The 18,978-nt window shown below is 53.4% G+C and overlaps 1 protein-coding gene and 1 long non-coding RNA gene across 2 annotated transcripts; both read right to left on the bottom strand.

The window, feature by feature from the left end:
- Positions 1-1,273: 1,273 nt before the first annotated feature.
- C31H17orf49 (chromosome 31 C17orf49 homolog) lies at positions 1,274-18,878 on the bottom strand. Its single transcript, XM_066985143.1, has 6 exons — positions 18,702-18,878; positions 4,887-4,981; positions 4,317-4,418; positions 3,957-4,204; positions 3,029-3,149; positions 1,274-1,292 (listed from the first exon to the last, which is right to left on the bottom strand). The coding sequence occupies exons 1-6, from the start codon at positions 18,720-18,722 to the stop codon at positions 1,274-1,276; spliced, it is 606 nt and encodes a 201-aa protein (XP_066841244.1). The 5' UTR covers positions 18,723-18,878.
- Positions 7,298-18,669, bottom strand: LOC136787851 (uncharacterized). Its single transcript, XR_010826946.1, has 4 exons — positions 17,270-18,669; positions 16,679-16,827; positions 11,224-11,306; positions 7,298-10,608 (listed from the first exon to the last, which is right to left on the bottom strand). It is a non-coding gene; the product is annotated as an uncharacterized lncRNA (long non-coding RNA).
- Positions 18,879-18,978: the final 100 nt, after the last annotated feature.

Here is an 18,978-nt window from a genome sequence, read left to right as displayed (position 1 = left end):
CCCTTTGGGGTTGGGGTGTCCCCCTTTGGAGGGTGTGTCCCCTTTTGGGGGGGTGTCCCCCTTCTGGGTGGGGGTCCCCCTGTCCCCCCCGTCCCCCCCCGCGGTGCCACCCCTGGGTGCCCCCCCCAGGCCCCCCGAGGAGGCGGAGCGGCAGTGGCGCCTGGAGTTCCACCGCTGGAGCGCCTACATGGGGCGCTGGCGCAGCCACTTCGAGCACTACAGCCGCCAGGGCGAGCGCTGCGCCCCCCTCTGAGCCCCCCAGCACCCATGGGTGCCCCCGCGCCCGGACTCCCTCCCCCACCACCCCGCAGCACCAAGGGGTGAGCCCGCGCCCGGCCCCAGGGGGGGGGTTCCTGGTCCCGACACCGACGCCCGAAGGGGGAACGACGCCGATACCCAAAGCGGCACCCAAGGGTGCCCCCGCACCCAGACCTGCACCCCCCAAAGGTGGCCCCGACGCCCGAACCAGCACCCGAAGGTGGCCCCGATACCAATACCTGCACCCAAAGGTGGCCCCAGAACCCACGCCGGCACCCAAGGGTGCCCCCATCCGCAACAGCACCCAAAGGTGACCCCCAAAAACCCCTCCCAGCACCCAAAGGTGGTCCCGACGCCCACACCGGCACCCAAAGTGACACCCAAGGGTGGCCCCAGCACCCAAGGGTGCCCCCGACACCCAAACCAGCACCCAAAGGTGGCCCCGATACCTGCACCCGAAGGTGGCCCCAGAACCTGCTCCGACACCCAAAGGTGGCCCCAAAACCCACCCCCAGCACCCAAAGGTGGCCCCGACACCGATCCTGGCACCCAAAGGTGCCCCCCCAGCACCCAAACGTGCCCCCAGCACCCAAAACCCAGCACCCAAAGGTGGTCCCGACACCCACACCGGCACCCAAGGGTGCCCCCACCCCAACAGAACCCAAACGTGGCCCCAAAAACCCACCCCCAGCACCCAAGGGTGGTCCCCACACCCACACCGACACCCAAGGGTGGCCCCAGCACCCAAACCGGCACCCAAGGGTGCCCCCACACCCACAACGGCACCCAAAGGTGGCCCCAAAACCCCACACCCAAAGGTGGCCCCGGAACCCCCAACAGAACCCAAGGGTGCCCCCACCCACACCCCCAGCACCCAAAACCCAGCACCCAAAGGTGCCCCAGCACCCGTGTCCGTGTTCCCCCCCCCCCGGTGTTGCCCCCAATAAAGGCTCAAACCCGGCCGCGGCGTCTGGGGGGTCCCTAAAGGGGGGGGGGGGAGGGCAAAAAGGGGGGCCTATAAAATCGGGGGGGTCCTATAAAGGGGGGAGGGGTCCCTATAAGGGGGGGCTATAAAGGGATGGGGGGGCCCATAAAGTGGGGGGGGGCCCATAAAGGGATGGGGGGTCCCTATAAAATGGGGGGGTCCCATAGAGCGTGGGGGGGTCCCTATTAAATGGGGGGGGCATAAAGTGGGGGGGGGGGGTGGTCCATAAATGGGGGGTACCTATACGGGGGGGGCGCCCCATAAAGGAGGGGGGCCCTATAAAATAGAGGGGGGTCCCATAAAGTGTGGGGGGTCCCTATAAAATGGGGGGGGGCTCCATGAAGTGGGGGGAGGGGGTCTCTATGGGGGGGCATAAAGGGGGGGTCCCTGCAAAGTGGGGGGACCCCATAAAATAGGGGGGCCCCAAAATAGGAGGAGGCTCATAAAGTGGGGGGCTCATAAAAGGGGGGCCTCAAGGTGGGAGGGGCGTCCCCATAAATTGGAGGGGGACCCTAAAAATTGGGGGGGCACCCCATAAAATGGGGGGGGCCTATAAAGGGGGGCACCCTATAAACGGGGGGGGCTATAAAGTGGAGGGGGACCCCATAAAGGGGGGGACCCTAAAAGGGGGGGGGCACCCTATAAAAGGGGGGGGGGCAATAAACCAGGGGCGACCCCATCAAAGGGACCCCACAAACTGGGGGGGGGGGGGCACCAGTTAAAGGGGGTTACTGGGGACACTGGGGGCACCCGGTTTTGGGGACCCCCCCCCGAAAAAGATATGGGGACGCCGGGGGGCTCAGCCCTTTATTGACCCGCGGATTTTTTCGGGGGGGGGGGGGGGTGGTCCGGGGACCCCAAAAGGTTTTGGGGGGGTCCGGGGGGCGGTGTCCGGCGGGGGGGGCGGTGCTGCTCCGGGGGGTCAGGCTGTGGGGAGCAAAGGGGGGGTGGGGGACCCCGAGAGCCCCCCAGCCCCCCCATAACCCCCCCAAACCCCATAAACCCCCCAAGCCCCCCAAAACCCCCACTTCCCCCCCCAGCCACCCCATAACCCCCGCATAAACCCCCAAACATCCCCTAAACCCCATAGCCCCCCATAAACCCCATAACTTCCCCATAAGCCCCCCTAAACCCCATAACCCCATAACCCACCCCCAACCCCATAACCCCCCCCCAAAACCCCAAACCCCCCCAAACCCCCATGACCCCCCAACCCCATAGCCCCCCCATAACGCCATAACCCCCCCAAAACCCCAAATCGCCCCCAAACCCCATAACCCCCCCATAACCCCCCCAAACCCCAAAGTCCCTCCAACCCAAAACCCCCCAATCCCATAACCCCCCAAAACTCCCCTAACCCTATAACCCCCCAAAACCCCACAACACCCCCAAACCCCATAACCCCCCATAACCCCCCCCAACCCCCAACCCCCCCACACACCCCATAACCCCCCCAAACCCCCCCCAACCCTATAACCCCCCAATCCCCCCCAAACCCCATGACCCCCCAAACACCCCATAACCCCCCCACCCCATAACCCCCCAAACCCCAAAAGCCCCCCAAAACCCCATAACCCCCCAAACCCCCATGACCCCCCAACCCCATAACCCCCCCAACCCCCCCAACCCCCATAACCCCCCCAATCCCATAGCCCCCCCAACCCCATAACCCCCCCCCAAATCCCCCCCAAACCCCATGACCCCCCCCAACACCCCATAACCCCCCCCCACAACCCCAAATCCCCCCCCACCCCATAACCCCCCAACCCCCATACCCCCCCCCACCCCATAACCCCCCCCATGCCCCCCCCGTACCCTGCTCCAGGCCGAGCCCCCCGGCGGGGGGGCCTCCCCCAAGCCCTCCACGTCCACCAGGTCCCCGCCGGCCTCCGCCTCCGGGGGGGCTCTGCAAGGGGGGGGGGGGCACATGTGAGGACCCCCAACAGGGGGAGACCCCCATAGGGCCGGAGCCCCCCAAATAGGGCCAGGACCCCCCCAAATGAGGTCAGACCCTCCCAACAGGGTAAGGAACCCCCAGACAGGACCAGACCCCCCCAATTTGCTCCCCCCCCCCCGAATAGGGCCAGGCACCCCCAAATAAGAGTCAGGACCCCCCAATTTGCCCCCCCCAATAGGGCCAGACCCCCCCCCAATAGGGCCAGAGCCCCTCCCCTTTGCTCCCCCCCCCCCAATAGGGTCAGGCCCCCCCAGTAGGGCCGGACCCCCCGAAAATAGAGTCAGGACCCCCCAATTTGCCCCCCCCAATAGGGTCAGCCCCCCCAATAGGGTGAGACCCCCCCAAATAGGGTCAGGACCCCCCCAATTTGCCCCCCACCCCCCAATAAGGTCAGGACCCCCCAAATAGGGCCAGAGCCCCCCAAACAGGGTCAGGACCCCCCATTTTGCCCCCCAATGGGGTCAGAGCCCCCAAATAGGGTGACCCCCCCCAATTAGCTCCCCCCCCCAAATAGGGCCAGAGCCCCCCCCCAATTATCCCCCCCAATAGGGCTGGACCCCCCAAATAGGATCAGGACCTCCTGAAATAGGGTGAGCCCCCCCCCCCCCCAATTTGCTTCCCCCCCCCCAATAGGGCCAGACCCCCCCCCATAGGGCCAGACCCCCCCCCAAATTACTCCTCCCCCCCCCAATAGGGTCAGGACCCCCCCAATAGGATCAGGGCCCCCCCCCCAAATTCTCCCCCCCCCCCCCTTACCCGCCACCTTCTGCTTCTTCAGGGGGGGCCCGGGGGGGTCCCCGGGGGTTCCCGCGGCGGGGGGGAGGGGCGGCGGCGGGGGGAGGGGAGGGGTCGGGGGGGTCAGCGCCCCCCCCCCGCTTTTCCTCAGCCCCTTTTTGGGGGAGTCGGCGCCCGGGGGGGGGGCGGGGGGGGGGGCATGGGGGGGGGCCCCCCCTCCCCCGCCGTCCTCGTAGGCCTTGCGCTTGGCGGCCGCCTTCAGCTGCGCCCTGGGGGGGGGGGGAAGGAAAAAAGGGGGGGGGGGGAAGGTTTTTGGGGGGGGGTCCGGGGAGGGGGGGGGAGCCCCCCGTGCCCCCCCCCCGCCGTGCCCCCCCCCCTTACAGGGTGCGCTCCTTGATGAGGGCGCTGATGCGGTTCAGGTCCTCCCCGAAGCGGCGCACGGCCGCGCGCAGCAGCTCCAGCTCGGCCGCCGTCCACCGGGCCCTGGGGGGGCGGGGGGGGGCCCACGGTGACCCACGGCTGCCCCACAGCGCCCCACATCACCCCAGGGCTGCCCCATAGCTGCCCCACAGCGCCCCACGGCTGACCCGCAGCTGCCCCACAGCTGACCCCCACCACCCCATATCGCCCCATGGATGCTCCGTATTGGGCCATATTGCCCCATATTGCCCCACAGCCACCCCACATCACCCCAGAGCTGCCCCACGGCTGCCCCACACGGCCCCACGGCGCCCCACGGATGCTCAGCGTCGGGCCCTGTCGCCCTGTAGCTGCCCCCCGCTGCCCCACGGGACCTCGGCGCTGCCCCACGTCACAGCTCCTCGCGCCCCATGGCCCCATCCTGCCCCACAGCGCCCCACAGCCTGCCCCACAGCGCTCCCCCTGCCCCATGACCTGCCCCCCAGCGCTCCCCCTGCCCCATAGCGCCCCCCATCGCCCCACAGCGCCTACCCGGCGGGGCAGGTGTCGGCCACGGGGTGCAGCTGCATGGTGAGCTCCCCCAGCCGGGAGAAGGCGGCGCCGGCGGCCGAGAAAATCTCCCCCACCTGCGGGGAGGCACTGGGAGGAACTGGGGGGAACTGGGGGGGGGACTGGGGGGGGCTGGGGGGAACTGGGGGGAGGACTGGGGGGGGGCTGGGGGGGGACTGGGGGGCACTGGGGGGAACTGGGAGGGGGCTGGGGGGGGGAATGGGGGGGACTAGGGGGAACTGGCGGGGCTGGGGGGGGAATGGGGGGGGCACTGGGCGGTACTGGGAGGCATTGGGAGGAACTGGGGGGAACTGGGGGGGGCACTGGGAGGAACTGGGGGGGGAACGGGGGGGCACTGGGTGACTTGGATGACTGAGGACCCTTTCGGGGGAGGCGCCCCGCCGATTTCGGCGGCCCCGGGAACGGAAAGCCTCACTCGCGCCCTTCGCCGACGAGCCCCAAAATGGGGCCCAAGCAAATAAAGCCGGTAACCCCGCTGGAATGGAAGGGAATTGGAATCCCCTTCTAGGCGGGGAAAGAGAAGTTCAAGCGATTTACTGCAGTGCTGCAGTGCGGGGCAAGGAGCCCACAAAGGGGACAGTGTTTCCTGGCCCCCGTTTGGTCCTTTTGAGGATCGGGTGTGTCAAGCCCTAAATATTTATGTAAACTCCAAGGAGCCCTCTGACTCGGAGGGAAGCGAGTATGCGCACCCCTGGATAGATTCAGATTTGAGGACGCGTTTATACCCTCTGAAAGAAAAAGGGGGGCGGAATAAGAAGGAGCGAGCCAATAATACCAGACGAACCAGAGGGATCAGAGCCGGATCATGAGATACAAGGGCCAATAACTAGAAGCAGGGCAAGGAATCAAAAGACTGATCTAGGAGGAGGATTATAACAATATAACATATATATATATAACATATATATAATATAACATATAATATAACATATAACAATTCAGGGAACATGAGAATCTGTCCCCAGGGGACAGAACACAAATAGAGCTTTCAATGAACAACAAAAAAAGGATGAAACCCCAACAGAATGGTTAGAAAGACCGCGGAAGAACCTGCAGTTACATAGCGGTCTGGGCCCTGGAACCCCGGTCGGGGAGGCATTACTCAAAGCTCAGCTTGTAGCGAAATCATGGATAGATATTACAAAAAAAATAGAGAAGGCAGAAGGTCGGCAGGACTTGGGTTGAATCGCAGGTTTGGCCTCACGCATGGGAAATTCAGAAAGGAGACAAAGAGTGGCCAGGGACGGAGAAATGCGACCTGTTACCATTGCACCAAAAAGGGTCGCATGAAAAGAGAGTGCAGACAGGAGAAGGAAGATGAGAAGATGTTCAAAACTGAACAGGGGTGTCGGGGGCTCTATCTGCTGGGGACCCGGAATAAAAATGAGCCCTTGATAAAACTAAAAGCGGGTCGGCAGCGCGAGGAGGTGGAGTTAAAATCGCTGTGTTAAGTCAAGGCAGACAAGGGGAGAACAGAGCAAGGGAAGAAATAGGAAGTATTGCCTCGGGGGTCGGGTGAGACTCTGTGTGATGTGTGATGCGTGCTTGAGACGTACTTTTGTACGGAGCGAGTGTGGGGTCCTGATCCGCGGTGCCGCAGCTCCGCGAGGGGCGCAGGCAGAGACGGACGAAGCGTGAGATAAGGGAGAGAAAGGAAGAGTCTCGGGAAATGTGGTGTGCGGTAAGCCTTGCACGGGGAAGTGCTCGGAAGTACACCAGGGAAATTTGGTGTGCGGTAAGCCTTGCACGGGGAAGTGCTCGGAAGTACACCAGGGAATCTGGTAAACTCATAGGTGTGCGGTAGCCCTCGCACGGGGAAGTGCTTGGCAGTACACCCCCATTTTCCAGAATAGGAAAAATGGGAAATATGAGTTCCAGGGGACAGGGAGATATCCCTGGGGGAGTGCCTACCGACTGTCCTTTAGGAAGGATGCTGAGAAATTGGAAGAAGAACCCCAAAACTAAGGAAAAAGATAGGAAGAAAATGGTTAAATATTGTGTATCAGTCTGGACGAAAGAACCAATTAAAGGAGCTGCAGTATTTTGGCCAAAACACGGGTCTGACAAAGATTGGGTATGTCAGGCCTTAAATTTTTATGTTAATAACCAATTTCCGTTTTCGGAAGAAGAATCGGAGCGTGCAGCTTGTTGGATACAAGGAATAAATTTGGTTTTGAGCAAAAATCAGAATAAAGAGGGAAAGAAAAAGGAAGAGACGAGTGATAAATGGGACCTTCTGGATAACTCACCTCCTCCTTATAACCCCCAAGTTGCTGCAGCAGCAGCGGCTGCCGTAGCAGTTCCTCCGAAAGAAGAGACAGGAACTATAGATAACATCAGCTCTGGGAACAGGAGGTACCCCGAACTGGTAAAAGAATTGGAACAACGTAAAAAAAGACCTTGAGAATTTTCCGCTCCCTGGTACTAATAATACCAACACTACTGAAGCTGCTACGTATCCTCTCCGTGAAGTGCCGCTGGGACCTGGGCAGGTCGGGTGCGTGAATGCTCCCCTTTCTAGCGGAGAAGTGCGAAATTTTAAAAAGGAAATGAAATCTCTGACTGAGGACCCCCTGGGATTAGCAGAACAGTTAGATCGGTTTTTGGGACCCAATCTATGTTGCTGGGGAGAAATGATGGCAATTCTGAATCTGCTATTCTCCGGGGAAGAACGAGGAACGATTCGAAGAGCAGCAATGCGGGGATGGGAAAAGGCTCATCCTCCAGGAGATGGGGTGATTCCAGCAGGGCAAAAATTTCCAAATGTGGACCCTAACTGGAACAACAGTAATGTGCAGGACAGGGTTAACATGAGAGACTTGAGAGAAATGGTAATTAGAGGAATTAGAGAAGCAGTACCTAAGCCTCAGAATTTTATTAAAGCCTTTGAGGTTCAGCAGGGTAAAGATGAAACTCCAAGCGATTTCTTGGAAAGGCTCAGGGACAGGGTGAGAAAGTATTCAGGAATGAATCCTGACGACCCTGCAGTGCAGGGGCTTCTGAAGGTTAATTGTGTGATGAAAGCGTGGCCGGACATACAAAGGAAACTTCAGAAACTGGAGGGGTGGAACGAAGAGCCGTTAGAAAAACTTTTGAGGGAAGCGCAGGAAGCGTACGTCAGGAGGGAAGGTGAAAAGCAGGAGCAAAAGACGAAAATGATGATCTCCACGGTGAATCAAGCGGTGGGGCAGAGAATGGGGGACCGACGGGAAACGAAGTTTCAGGAAAGACAAGGATTGGGATGGAATCAAGAAGAAAAAGGGAACAGGAATGTGAAATCAAAGTGGCCACCTCCTTCTCAGCCACGGCAGGTACAGGAAGGATGCTATAGATGCGGGCAAGCAGGACATTTTAAACGAGAATGTCCTGAACGGAAAAGGGAAGAAAGATTGTTTGCCATCATAAACTCTGAATAGGGGGGGCAGGGGTTCTTTGAACACTGCTCCCACCGAGAGCCCTTGATCAATTTCCAAGTGGGACCTAATAAAAAAGAGGTTGTATTTTTAGTAGATACAGGAGCAGCCAGATCCTCTTTAGCTTATAAAAAATCAGGACTCAATCTAACTAATAATACTCTACGAGTAACAGGGGTAGAAGGATTTGGTGTGGCAGCGCCACTTTTTGAAACTACCGAATTATATTGGGGAACTAAAATTGTCACTGGGCAATTGTTACATGTACCTGAGGCGGGGCCCGATTTACTGGGGAGAGGTTTAATAGTCAAATTAGGATTACAATTGAAGACCTGCGAAAAAGGAATAACAGTCTCAATGAAATTATTAGCAGAAAACGATGAGAAAGAAATAAATCCCATGGTATGGGTAAGGGAAGGAAATCGAGGAGGGCTTAATATAACTCCCTTAAAGATAACTGTTCAAGAAGGGAGGGAGATAGTTAGACAACGGCAGTATCCTATCTCTTGGGAAGGAAAAAGGGGCCTGAAACCTGTAGCGCAAACTCTAGTTAAAGACGGTCTTTTGGAGCCTTGTATGTCACCATGTAACGCTCCGATTTCACCAGTGCGAAAGCCAGATGAAAGTCGGGATATTTTTGCATTTGAATGGGAAGACCCAGAAACGGGCCGCAAACAGCAGTACAGATGGACGGTTTTGCCGCAGGGATTCACTGAATCTCCCAGTTTGTTTGGGCAAGAATTGGAAAAGATTTTAGAAATGTTTCAGATTCCCGAAGGGGTGACGTTGTTACAGTACGTAGACGATTTAGTGATATCTGGGGCAGAAAAATCAGAGGTAAGAGAAGCCACAAACAAACTCCTGAATTTTTTAGGAGAACATGGGCTAAGGGTATCTAAAGATAAATTACAGTATGTAGAAAAAGAGGTTAGGTATTTGGGACGTCCAGTCTCTGAGGGCAAAAGGAGGATAAACCCTGAAAGGATTCAGGGAATCGTGCAACTTCCTCTCCCTAAAACAAAGAAGGAGTTGAGAAAATTTGGGGGTTTAATCGGATATTGCAGACTGTGGACAGAGTCATATGCACAGAAGACAAAGAAATTATATCTCAAATTATTGGAGGAAGAACCCAATATACTGAACTGGACTAAAGAGGAAAAAGAAGTAATGGAAAAATTAAAAAAAAGATCTTGTTACAGCACCAGCCTTAGCTCTTCCTGCCTTACAGAAATCATTTTATCTTTTTATAACCGTAAGCGAGGGTGCTGCTTTGGGTGTGTTAACCCAAGAACGGGGAGATAAGAAGAAACCTGTAGCGTATTTGTCTAAATTATTGGACCCCGTGTCCCGGGGATGGCCAGAATGCGTTCAGGCAGTAGCAGCAACCGCCTTATTAGTAGAAGAGAGCAGGAAATTGACCTTTGGAGGACAACTGATTGTTGTTACCCCTCACCAAGTGAAGACTATTCTCACTCAGAGAGCAGGACGGTGGCTGACAGACTCCAGAATACCAAAATATGAAGCTGTACTCATTGAAAAGGAGGATTTAACTCTAACTACAGAACCCGTTTTGAATCCTGCCTCCTTCTTGTCAAAGGGAATTGAAGATCCAATAAATATGGAACATAACTGCTTAGATCTAATAAATTACCAGACAAAGGTAAGATTAGATTTACAAGAGCTGCCCTTAGAGGAAGGGGAAATATTGTTTATAGATGGATCTTCTAGGGTGGTGCAAGGAAGGAGATGTAATGGTTATGCCATCGTTGAAGGAACAGATGGGAACGTCGAAGAAATGGGAAAAGTGCCTAGCAATTGGTCAGCCCAGACTTGTGAATTATATGCATTAAGTCAAGCATTAAAGCTATTAAAAGGGAAACAGGGAACTGTATATACTGACTCACGGTATGCATATGGGGTGGCACATCCATTTGGAAAAATTTGGGAAGAAAGGGGCTTAGTGAACAGCAAGGGAAAGGAATTGGTCCCTGAAGAATTAATTAGACAGATTTTGGAAAATCTGTTACTACCAGAAGAGATTGCTGTGGTGCATGTGAAAGGACATCAGAAAGGAAACTCCCTAGTTGAATGGGGAAACAGAATTGCAGATGAAAAGGCTAAAGAATCAGCTTTGCAATTGGAAGTGGAAGCAAAGCTGCTTCTTGTACCTGAAATAAAACCCCCACCTGAAAAGCAAATATTCGGTGAAAAGGAGATAGAAATCTTTGGGGAATTAGGAGCGAAGGAGTCTGAAGGACGGTGGATTCTTCCTGATGGGAGAGAAATGGGAAATAAACAAATAATGAGGGAAATTTTAGCTGTTCTACATCAAGGAAGCCACTGGGGAGTCCAGGCAATGTGTGAGGCAGTATTAAGAAAATATATATGTGTAGGCATGTGTACTGTAGCTAAACAGGTGTGTAATAGCTGCATAACATGCCAACGAGCGAATAACAAGGCGCTACGGAAACAACCTCTGGGTGGACGGGAGCCAGGGCTTCGACCTTTCCAGAGCATCCAAGTAGATTTTACTGAATTACCTAAAGCAGGTAGATTTAAGTACTTGCTGGTATTAATTGACCATTTGTCAGGATGGGTAGAAGCTTTTCCTTCAGCATCAGCAACAGCTAGTGTGGTGATAAAGGTAATCCTGGAACAAATAATCCCTAGATATGGGGTTATTGAAAATACAGACTCTGATCGAGGAAGTCATTTTACTTCATCTATTTTAAAAGGATTAATGAGAACCTTGGGAATAAAATGGGAGTTTCATACTCCATGGCATCCTCCCTCGTCAGGGAAAGTGGAGCGAATGAATCAGACATTAAAGAAGCATCTGTCAAAACTGGTTTTAGAGACTAAGCTTCCCTGGACAAAATGTTTACCTTTAGCACTCCTTAGAATTCGAACTGCTTCTAGAAAAGACGTAGGAGTTTCACCATATGAGATGTTGTTCGGACTACCGTACCTGGGGAGAAATGGTGAAATACCTATTTTTGAAACCAAAGATATTTCTCTCAAAAATTATATACTTGGATTATCTTCTTCCTTAGCATCTCCCAGGGTTCGTGGACTGTTGGCTCAAACTCCACCTTTGGAATTCCCAGCACATCCATTCCATGCAGGAGATCGGGTCCTGATACGCACCTGGAGAGAACCGAAACTCCGGCCCGAATGGGAAGGACCATTCCGAGTACTACCAACCACTGAAACAGCCGTGACAACTGCAGAAAAAGGCTGGACTCACTATGCTCGAGTGAAGGCATCCGTTGACCCTAGCACCTGGGGAGTTGTTCCTACAGAAGACTTGCTGAAAGTTAAAATCAAAAAGAAAAAAAACTTTGTGACAGACTCTGAACGGGATAAAAGCTTGCAATTGTAAACTAACCTTTTATTTTCGCAGGTAACTAATGAGTGTGACTTGTAAGGACAGATCTATAGCAAATTGAAGTGCTCCCAAGAGGGGTTCGTTATAGTAGCAGTGTACATCTTATTCTTTGTATTGATAGTTATTTGGAAACCTAAGGTTTAAAGATAATGATAGGGAAAAATCAATTATTAATTTTGTTTTTGCTACCGAGGACTTGATGGGAAACTGCTCCAGACTTGAGATCCCCAGGGCAGATCTCTGGTGGTACTGCGGAGGGAAGATCTTACGGTCCATCCTGCCATCTAACTGGGGAGGCACTTGTGCACTTGTTCAATTAGCTGTACCCTTCACCCTGGCATTTGAAAGAGAAACATCACAAATACCCAGAAGAAGTAAAAGAAGCTTAGGAGTATCATTTGATGATAGAGCGTACGTAGATTCTATTGGGGTGCCTAGAGGAGTTCCTGATGTAAAGCCAGGAATCAAATTGCTGCAGGGTTTGAGTCACTGTTCTGGTGGGTAACAACTAATAAAAATGTGGATTGGATTAATTATATCTATTATAACCAGCAGAGATTCATAAACTATACAAGAGATGCGATAAGAGGAATCGCTGAACAACTAGATGCCACCAGCAAAATGGCTTGGGAAAACAGAATAGCATTAGGTATGATGCTTGCGGAGAAAGGTGGTGTGTGCGTGATGCTGGGCAGCCGTTGTTGTACTTTTATCCCTAACAATGCTGCCCCGGATGGCACAGGAACTAGAGCATTGCAAGGGCTTACCACCCTTGCCAGTGAATTGGCAGAAAACTCAGGAGCAGACCCTTCCATCACAGGATGGTTGGAATCTTGGTTTGGTAAATGGAAAGGGATGGTAGTGTCCGTATTTACGTCCTTGATTGTCGTAGCAGGAGTTTTGACAGCCGTTGGTTGTTGCATTATCCCCTGTGTAAGGGGACTTGTCCAACGGTTAATTGAAACTGCACTTTCGAAACAAATGACCGTGGATCCACCACCCTGCTCAGATAAGATAATGATATTAGAGGAAATGGAAAGCAAAGAAAGTGAAGAAGAGGAAGACATCTACCAAATTACACCTTAGAGAAAAAAATTTTGCAAAAATCAACAAATTATAAAAAGAGAAAAGGGGGGAATTGTGGGAATGGAAATGTTGTTTTTGCAGTGTTACATGGTACAGAAGGAAGGAATGGGGTATTGGGATGTGCTTACCGCGATAAGAAAGCTCAGCAGGTGACCTCCTAAAATGCAGACACCCAGCCTCCTTAGAGCGATCAGGTGGAAATCGCTGTGTTAAGTCAAGGCAGACAAGGGGAGAAAACATTGCCATCCCAAAAACAGGCCGGCAACTGAAGGCCAGGCATTGTCTGGGAAGCATCAGACAGATTGTGAGCCTGGATTGCCCACTCAGTGGGGAAACTGGGGAGGGTCCCGGCACCAAACAGGATGTAAACTGGGTTTGGGGACCAGGAGGCGCGCTCCTGCTCGTGGGGCGCCCGCCACTGCGATCGCGAATAAATTCCTGCTTCGCTGAGCTCCTCGCCTGAGCCCAAGTTGTTGGCTACGGAGCGTTTCTCACAGTAGGGAAATTGAATATAAGACCTTTCAAAGTAACTGTAAAAAACCCAGAAATACCGATTAGGATAAAACAATACCCTCTTTCAGAAGAAGGAAGGAGGGGGCTGAAACCCGGGATCCAAAGATTATTGCAGCAAGGGCTGTTGGAGCCTTGTATGTCTCCTTTTAGCACTCCTATCTTACCAGTAAAAAAGAAAGACGGTAAATACAGGCTAGTACAGGATTTAAGGGAAATTAATAAAAGAACTGTTGCCAGGTTCCCTGTGGTGGCAAACGCGCACACCCTGTTGAGCCACCTACATCCGGACGATCGATGGTAGCATCAGCCTGCTGAATTTTTTGGGGTCACGGGGATTAAAAGCGTCTAAGTCAAAATTGCAGTTTGCAGAAGAGAAAGTGAAATATTTGGGTCATTTGTTAAATAAAGGGACAAAAGGATTGGATCCTGAAGGGGTTAAAGGAATTCTAGGGATAAAAGCCCCAGCGACTAAAAGGCAGGTATGGCAGTTGTTAGGGTTGACCGGATAGTGTAGACAATGGATAGAAGACTACAGTGGAAAGGTTAAATTTTTATATAACAAGCTGAATAAGGATGGATTGCTCAAATGGGCAAAAGAAGATGAGGAGCAATTAGAAAAACTAAAGGAAGAGCTTGTGCACCCGCCAGTTTTAAGCTTCCCAGAGCAAAGAAACCATTCTTCTTGTTCGTAGATAGTACAGAGGGAACTGCCTACGGCGTGCTTGCCCAAGAGCGGGCAGGCAGTAAAAAACCCGTGGCCTATTTGTCTAAATTACTGGACCCCGTTAGTAGGGGTTGGCCCAGCTGCTTGCAGGTAGCGGTGGCAGCTGCCCTATTAGCGGAGGAAGCTCAAAAGATTGCATTCGGGGGAGAAATCAGAGTTATATCCCCCCCCAATATACGTGGGGTGTTGCAACAGAAAGCTGAAAAATGGATTGCAGATGCAAGGCTGCTAAAATATGAGGGAATTTTAACATCTTCACCCCGATTAACACTAGAAACAACCTCAGTACAGAACCCCGCCCAATTCCTTTATGGGGAACCGAGCGAGCAGCCTGACCGTAACTGCCTTAGAAATACAGAAGAGCAGGTAAAATCGAGACCTGATTTGGAAGAGGTGGAGTTACCCTCAGGGGAGCAGATATATGTAGACGGGTCCTCGAGGGTAGCTGAAGGGAAAAGAAAATCGGGATACGCATCGGTTAATGGGAAGACATTCGAGGTAATAGAATCAGGCCCTCTGGGCCCGAGCTGGTCAGCACAGGCCTGCGAGCTATATGCAGTGCTAAGAGCCCTGAAATTGCTGAAAGATAAAAGCGGAACAATATACGCGGATTCTAAATATGCATGTGGAATAATCCACACCTTTGGAAAAATATGGGAGGAAAGGGGACTAATTAATTCTCAAGGGAAAGGGCTGGTTCACGAGGAGCTAATTACCCAAGTGCTACAAGCTGTAAGGGAACCAAAAAACATCGCCGTGGTACACGCCAAGGGGCATCGGAAGGGAACAAGCCCTCAGATTGGGGGAAACAGTTTGGCAGGCCGGGAGGCCAAACGGGCAGCACGCCTGTGTGTGTGAGAGGCGACAAAAAGGGCTGACTGCCCGAGCTGTGCAAAGGGGGAGGATTCGAAGAAATTTCCATGCTATGATTGCTGGAGTGAATGGGGAGTGGATGGGATTGAATGCGATTGCTCTGAGGGAGAGAGCCCGCCTTATAAAAACTGCTACTCCCTGGGGTCGGATGGACCCGTTCCCCTCCCCCTGCTCTGTTTCACTATTACAGAAGAAGACAAGATGACACAAATAGGGGTTCAAAAAAAAAAAAACGATAAAGGGAGACGGGTGCTGCCCGACGGACGGGCAGCGTTACCAAAATCAGTAGCTGTGAGGGTGCTACGGAGATTTCACGAACAGACGCACTGGGGCACTCAGGCGTTGGTGGATCGATTTGCCACAGATTATATGTGTATAGGGATTTATAATATAGCAAAGAGGATCGTAAATGATCGCATAACTTGTCGGAGGGTAAATGCTCAACACATGAGAAAAAGGGTCCCGGGAGGAGGACGAGAATTGGCACATCGGCCTTTTGCAAAGATTCAATTGGACTTTACTGAACTTCCAAAAACGGGGCGATATAGATACTTGTTGGTTATTGTAGGCCACCTCACAAACTTTGTTGAAGCATTCCCTACGGCAAGGGCCACAGCTCAAACCGTGGTAAAGATATTATTAGAAAGCATCACTCCCAGATACGGGGCAATAGAAACAATTGATTCTGATCGGGGACCACACTTTGTGTCAAAAGTATCCCGTGATACCATGAAAGCTTTAGGAATTAAATGGGGATATCACACTCCCTGGCATCCTCAGAGTTCGGGAAAGGTAGAACGAATGAATGGAGAAATTAAAAAACAACTTACTAAGCTCATGTTAGAAACAAAGACTCCTTGGATAAAATGCTTGCCGTTAGCCTTGTTAAACATACGTACTAAACCCAGGGCCGCCCTGGGAATCTCACCCTTTGAAATGCTATATGGCATGCCTTACGATTGAGAGGTACCTCTTGATCAGCCTCGTTGACGAGATGATAAAATCAGGCCCTATCTAATACAGCTAATGAACCGGAGAAGGGAATTACAGAGGAAGGGCTTAATCGCACAGCGCCCGCCGTTGGACCTGGCACTACATAGCATACAGCCAGGTGGTAAAGTTTTGGTCAAAACACGGGAGGAAGTTTCACTGCCACCACAACGGGAAGGTCCCTATGTTGTTCTGCTCACTGCACAAACTGCCGTTCGAACCGCGGAAAAGGGATGGACGCACGCCAGTTGTATTAAAGGAACCATCCGTGACAAATATTTAGCGGTCCAATTTGGACCTAAGGGCTGTGTAAACCACAGGGTAACAAGGTGGACACGTGGGGTTCCCCTCGTTAGGGGAAACTGCACGTTTCTATGGATAAACGTAACTAACCCTACGGATCAGGGATGGATTTTTGGAAAAACTTGGGGAATACGATATTATGAGCACGGAAGCGACAGAGGAGGATTTATTCTAATTAAGAAAAATACTTACTCGAACGAAACTAGTCCCTACAAATGTAGCTGGCGACAGGAGATTGGGATAACACTAACTCAGGTCCCGGGAAAAGGTAGATGTGTGGGGACAGTCCCAAATGGGAAGAGAAATGTATGTAACATTACTGAAAATGGGCATCAGTCACATAACTGGTTAATTCCTGCGAAGAACACCAGATGGGTATGTTCGTCTTTGGGGACAACACCATGTCTATCCTTAAAATTGCTCAACTCTTCACATGATTTCTGTGTACAGGTAGTAATCATACCTGGGATTCTTCACCATTCTGAGGAGTATAGGTACGTTCAACGTGCTATGGCAAAAAACCGCTTCAGGAAGAGAGAGCCTATTACGGCTCTTACTTCAGCCACTCTGCTGATTCTGGGGGCTGCAGGAGCCGGAACTGGAATTACCTCTCTGGTAAAACAAAGCCAAGAATTTACCTCGTTACGCATTGCTGTAGATGAGGATTTGGCCCGTATCGAGCAATCTATATCAGCTTTAGAGAAATCTGTGCGATCCTTATCTGAAGTAGTACTACAAAATCGTAGGGGATTAGATCTGATTTTTCTACAAGGAGGACTGTGTGCAGCCCTACGAGAGGAGCGTCGTGTAGATGCTGATCATCCTGGAGTGGTAAGGGACACAATGACTAAATTGAGAGAAGGGCTAGAAAAACGAAAAAGGGACAATGAAGCCCACCAGAGTTGGTAGGAATCCTGGTTTAATTACTTGGCTCACTACACTGCTATCAGCTATAGCAGGACCTTTGTTGCTGCTCATATTTACACTAACTTTTGGACCGTGTATATTCAACCGAATAATCGCGATTGTAAAAAACCGATTAGAGGCAGCTCACCTTATGCTTGTGCGTGCGAAATATGAATCTCTTGAACAGGAGGAGGACGACGCAGAAACTTTAACACTGAGCAAACAAGCGCTTCAGAAATTCATCAATGAACAAGATACGTTAGAAAAAGAAAAAGGAGGGAGTGTGATAAATTAGCGGGTGTTTGTTCCTTGTCTGTAAAAGGAATTCAGAGAATCTGCTGAGAAGATAAGGTTTTGCAATTTACGACCTCGTTAAGGGGAAGGCTAAGCGAGTGGATAGTGGGGGGGGGTGTCGGATAAACGTCCTTGGTGAAAAAGGCTCTGCGGAATACCGTTTGCCGCTTGTGCTTTTGCTACCCTTGAACACAGAACGAACTGCGCAGCTTCAGAAGGTTCAACAAGCCCTGACAAGCCGAAACTTGGATGCTGACAAACGGAACTTGGATGCTGACAAGCCGAACTTGGCTGCTATAAACGGCGACACTGAAAAGGGAAAGTTGCGTGCCGTGGTGGAGCGGAGACTCCCCAGCCGCCCAGCGCTGTTTCGCTTGTGCCTGCTTACTTCATTAATAAACTATCTTCGACAGACCAGAAAGTTGCGTGGTCTCGCTTCTAACAGGGGGGGACTGGGAGGGAACTGGGAAAGACCAGAAGAGACTGGGGAGCAACTGGGAGCACTTCGAGGGACTGGGGGGGAGGCTGGGAGGACAACTGGGAGGGTAATGGGGGGGACTGGGAGCACTGGGGGGGCAATGGGAGAAGATGGGGGGGACTGGGGGGATACTTCGGGAAGTGGAAGGTACTGGGAGCACTGGGGGAGACTGGGGGGGGTATTGGGAGATACTGGGCGTACTGGGGAGGCAATGAGAGGTCAACGGGGGGAACTGGAAGGGGCACTGGGGATACTGGGCGGTACTGGGAGGGACTGGGGGACACTGGGAGATACTGGGAGCTACTGGGGGAATTTGAAGGATGCTTGGAGGGTACTGGAGGGATACTGGGAGGGACTGGGGATACTGGGATGGGCGATGGGGCGAACTGGGAGAGGACTGGGAGGTACTGGGAGGGACTGGGGGGGCACTGGGTATACTGGGAGGTACTGGGAAGGACTAGAGAGATACTGGAGAAATACGGGGAGGGACTGGGGGGAGACTGGGGGGGGACTGGGAGATACTGGGGGCATACTGGGGGGTACTGGGAGGAACTGGGCGGGCACTGGGGATACTGGGAGGAACTGGGCGGGCACTGGGGATACTGGGAGGTGCTGGGAGGGCACTGGGGGATACCGGGGGGGGCACCAGGGCTTACTGGGGGTTCACTGGTGTTACTGGGATCACTGGGACGGACCGGAAGTGCCCCTCCCCCTCCCCCCGCGGGAAGCCCCGGAGGGGTGGGGGAGGGGTCCCGGGACCCCCCCTCCCCCCCCACCGACCCCCCGCCCCTCCCCCACCCCCCCTCACCTTGGTGGACGCTGACGTCATCGCCGCCGCCCCCCCCCCGCCCCCGCCCCCGCCCCCGTCCGGCCGCCGCCGCCGCTCCTCGATGGTGCCGGGGCCCCGCGGGCCGCTCCGCCCGCGCCTCTCTGCGGCCGCTTCCGGTCCCGCCCGCTTCCGCTTCCGCCGCGCGGCGCCGCTCCGTCCCCTCCCCTCCTCCTCTCTATGGTTTTTAACCCTTTGCGCGCCGGCACTTATTTTTTCTCCCCCCCCCCCCCCGTTTTTTTTTAACCCCCCCCGAACA

This window comes from Anser cygnoides, chromosome 31 (assembly GCF_040182565.1).
Source record: "Anser cygnoides isolate HZ-2024a breed goose chromosome 31, Taihu_goose_T2T_genome, whole genome shotgun sequence".
Classification (NCBI taxonomy): Eukaryota; Metazoa; Chordata; class Aves; order Anseriformes; family Anatidae; genus Anser; species Anser cygnoides.
Note: the sequence above shows the minus strand (reverse complement) of the source record. Positions and strands in the feature narration are given on the sequence as shown.

Coding starts and splice junctions, on each gene's coding strand:
- C31H17orf49 (XM_066985143.1), bottom strand. CDS start 18,722: ATGACGTCAGCGTCCACCAAG. Junction 4,982..18,701: donor TGACGTCAGCGTCCACCAAG/GTGAGGGGGGGT, acceptor GCCTCCCCGCAG/GTGGGGGAGATTTTCTCGGC. Junction 3,150..3,956: donor GAAGAAGCAGAAGGTGGCGG/GTAAGGGGGGGG, acceptor CCCCCCTTGCAG/AGCCCCCCCGGAGGCGGAGG.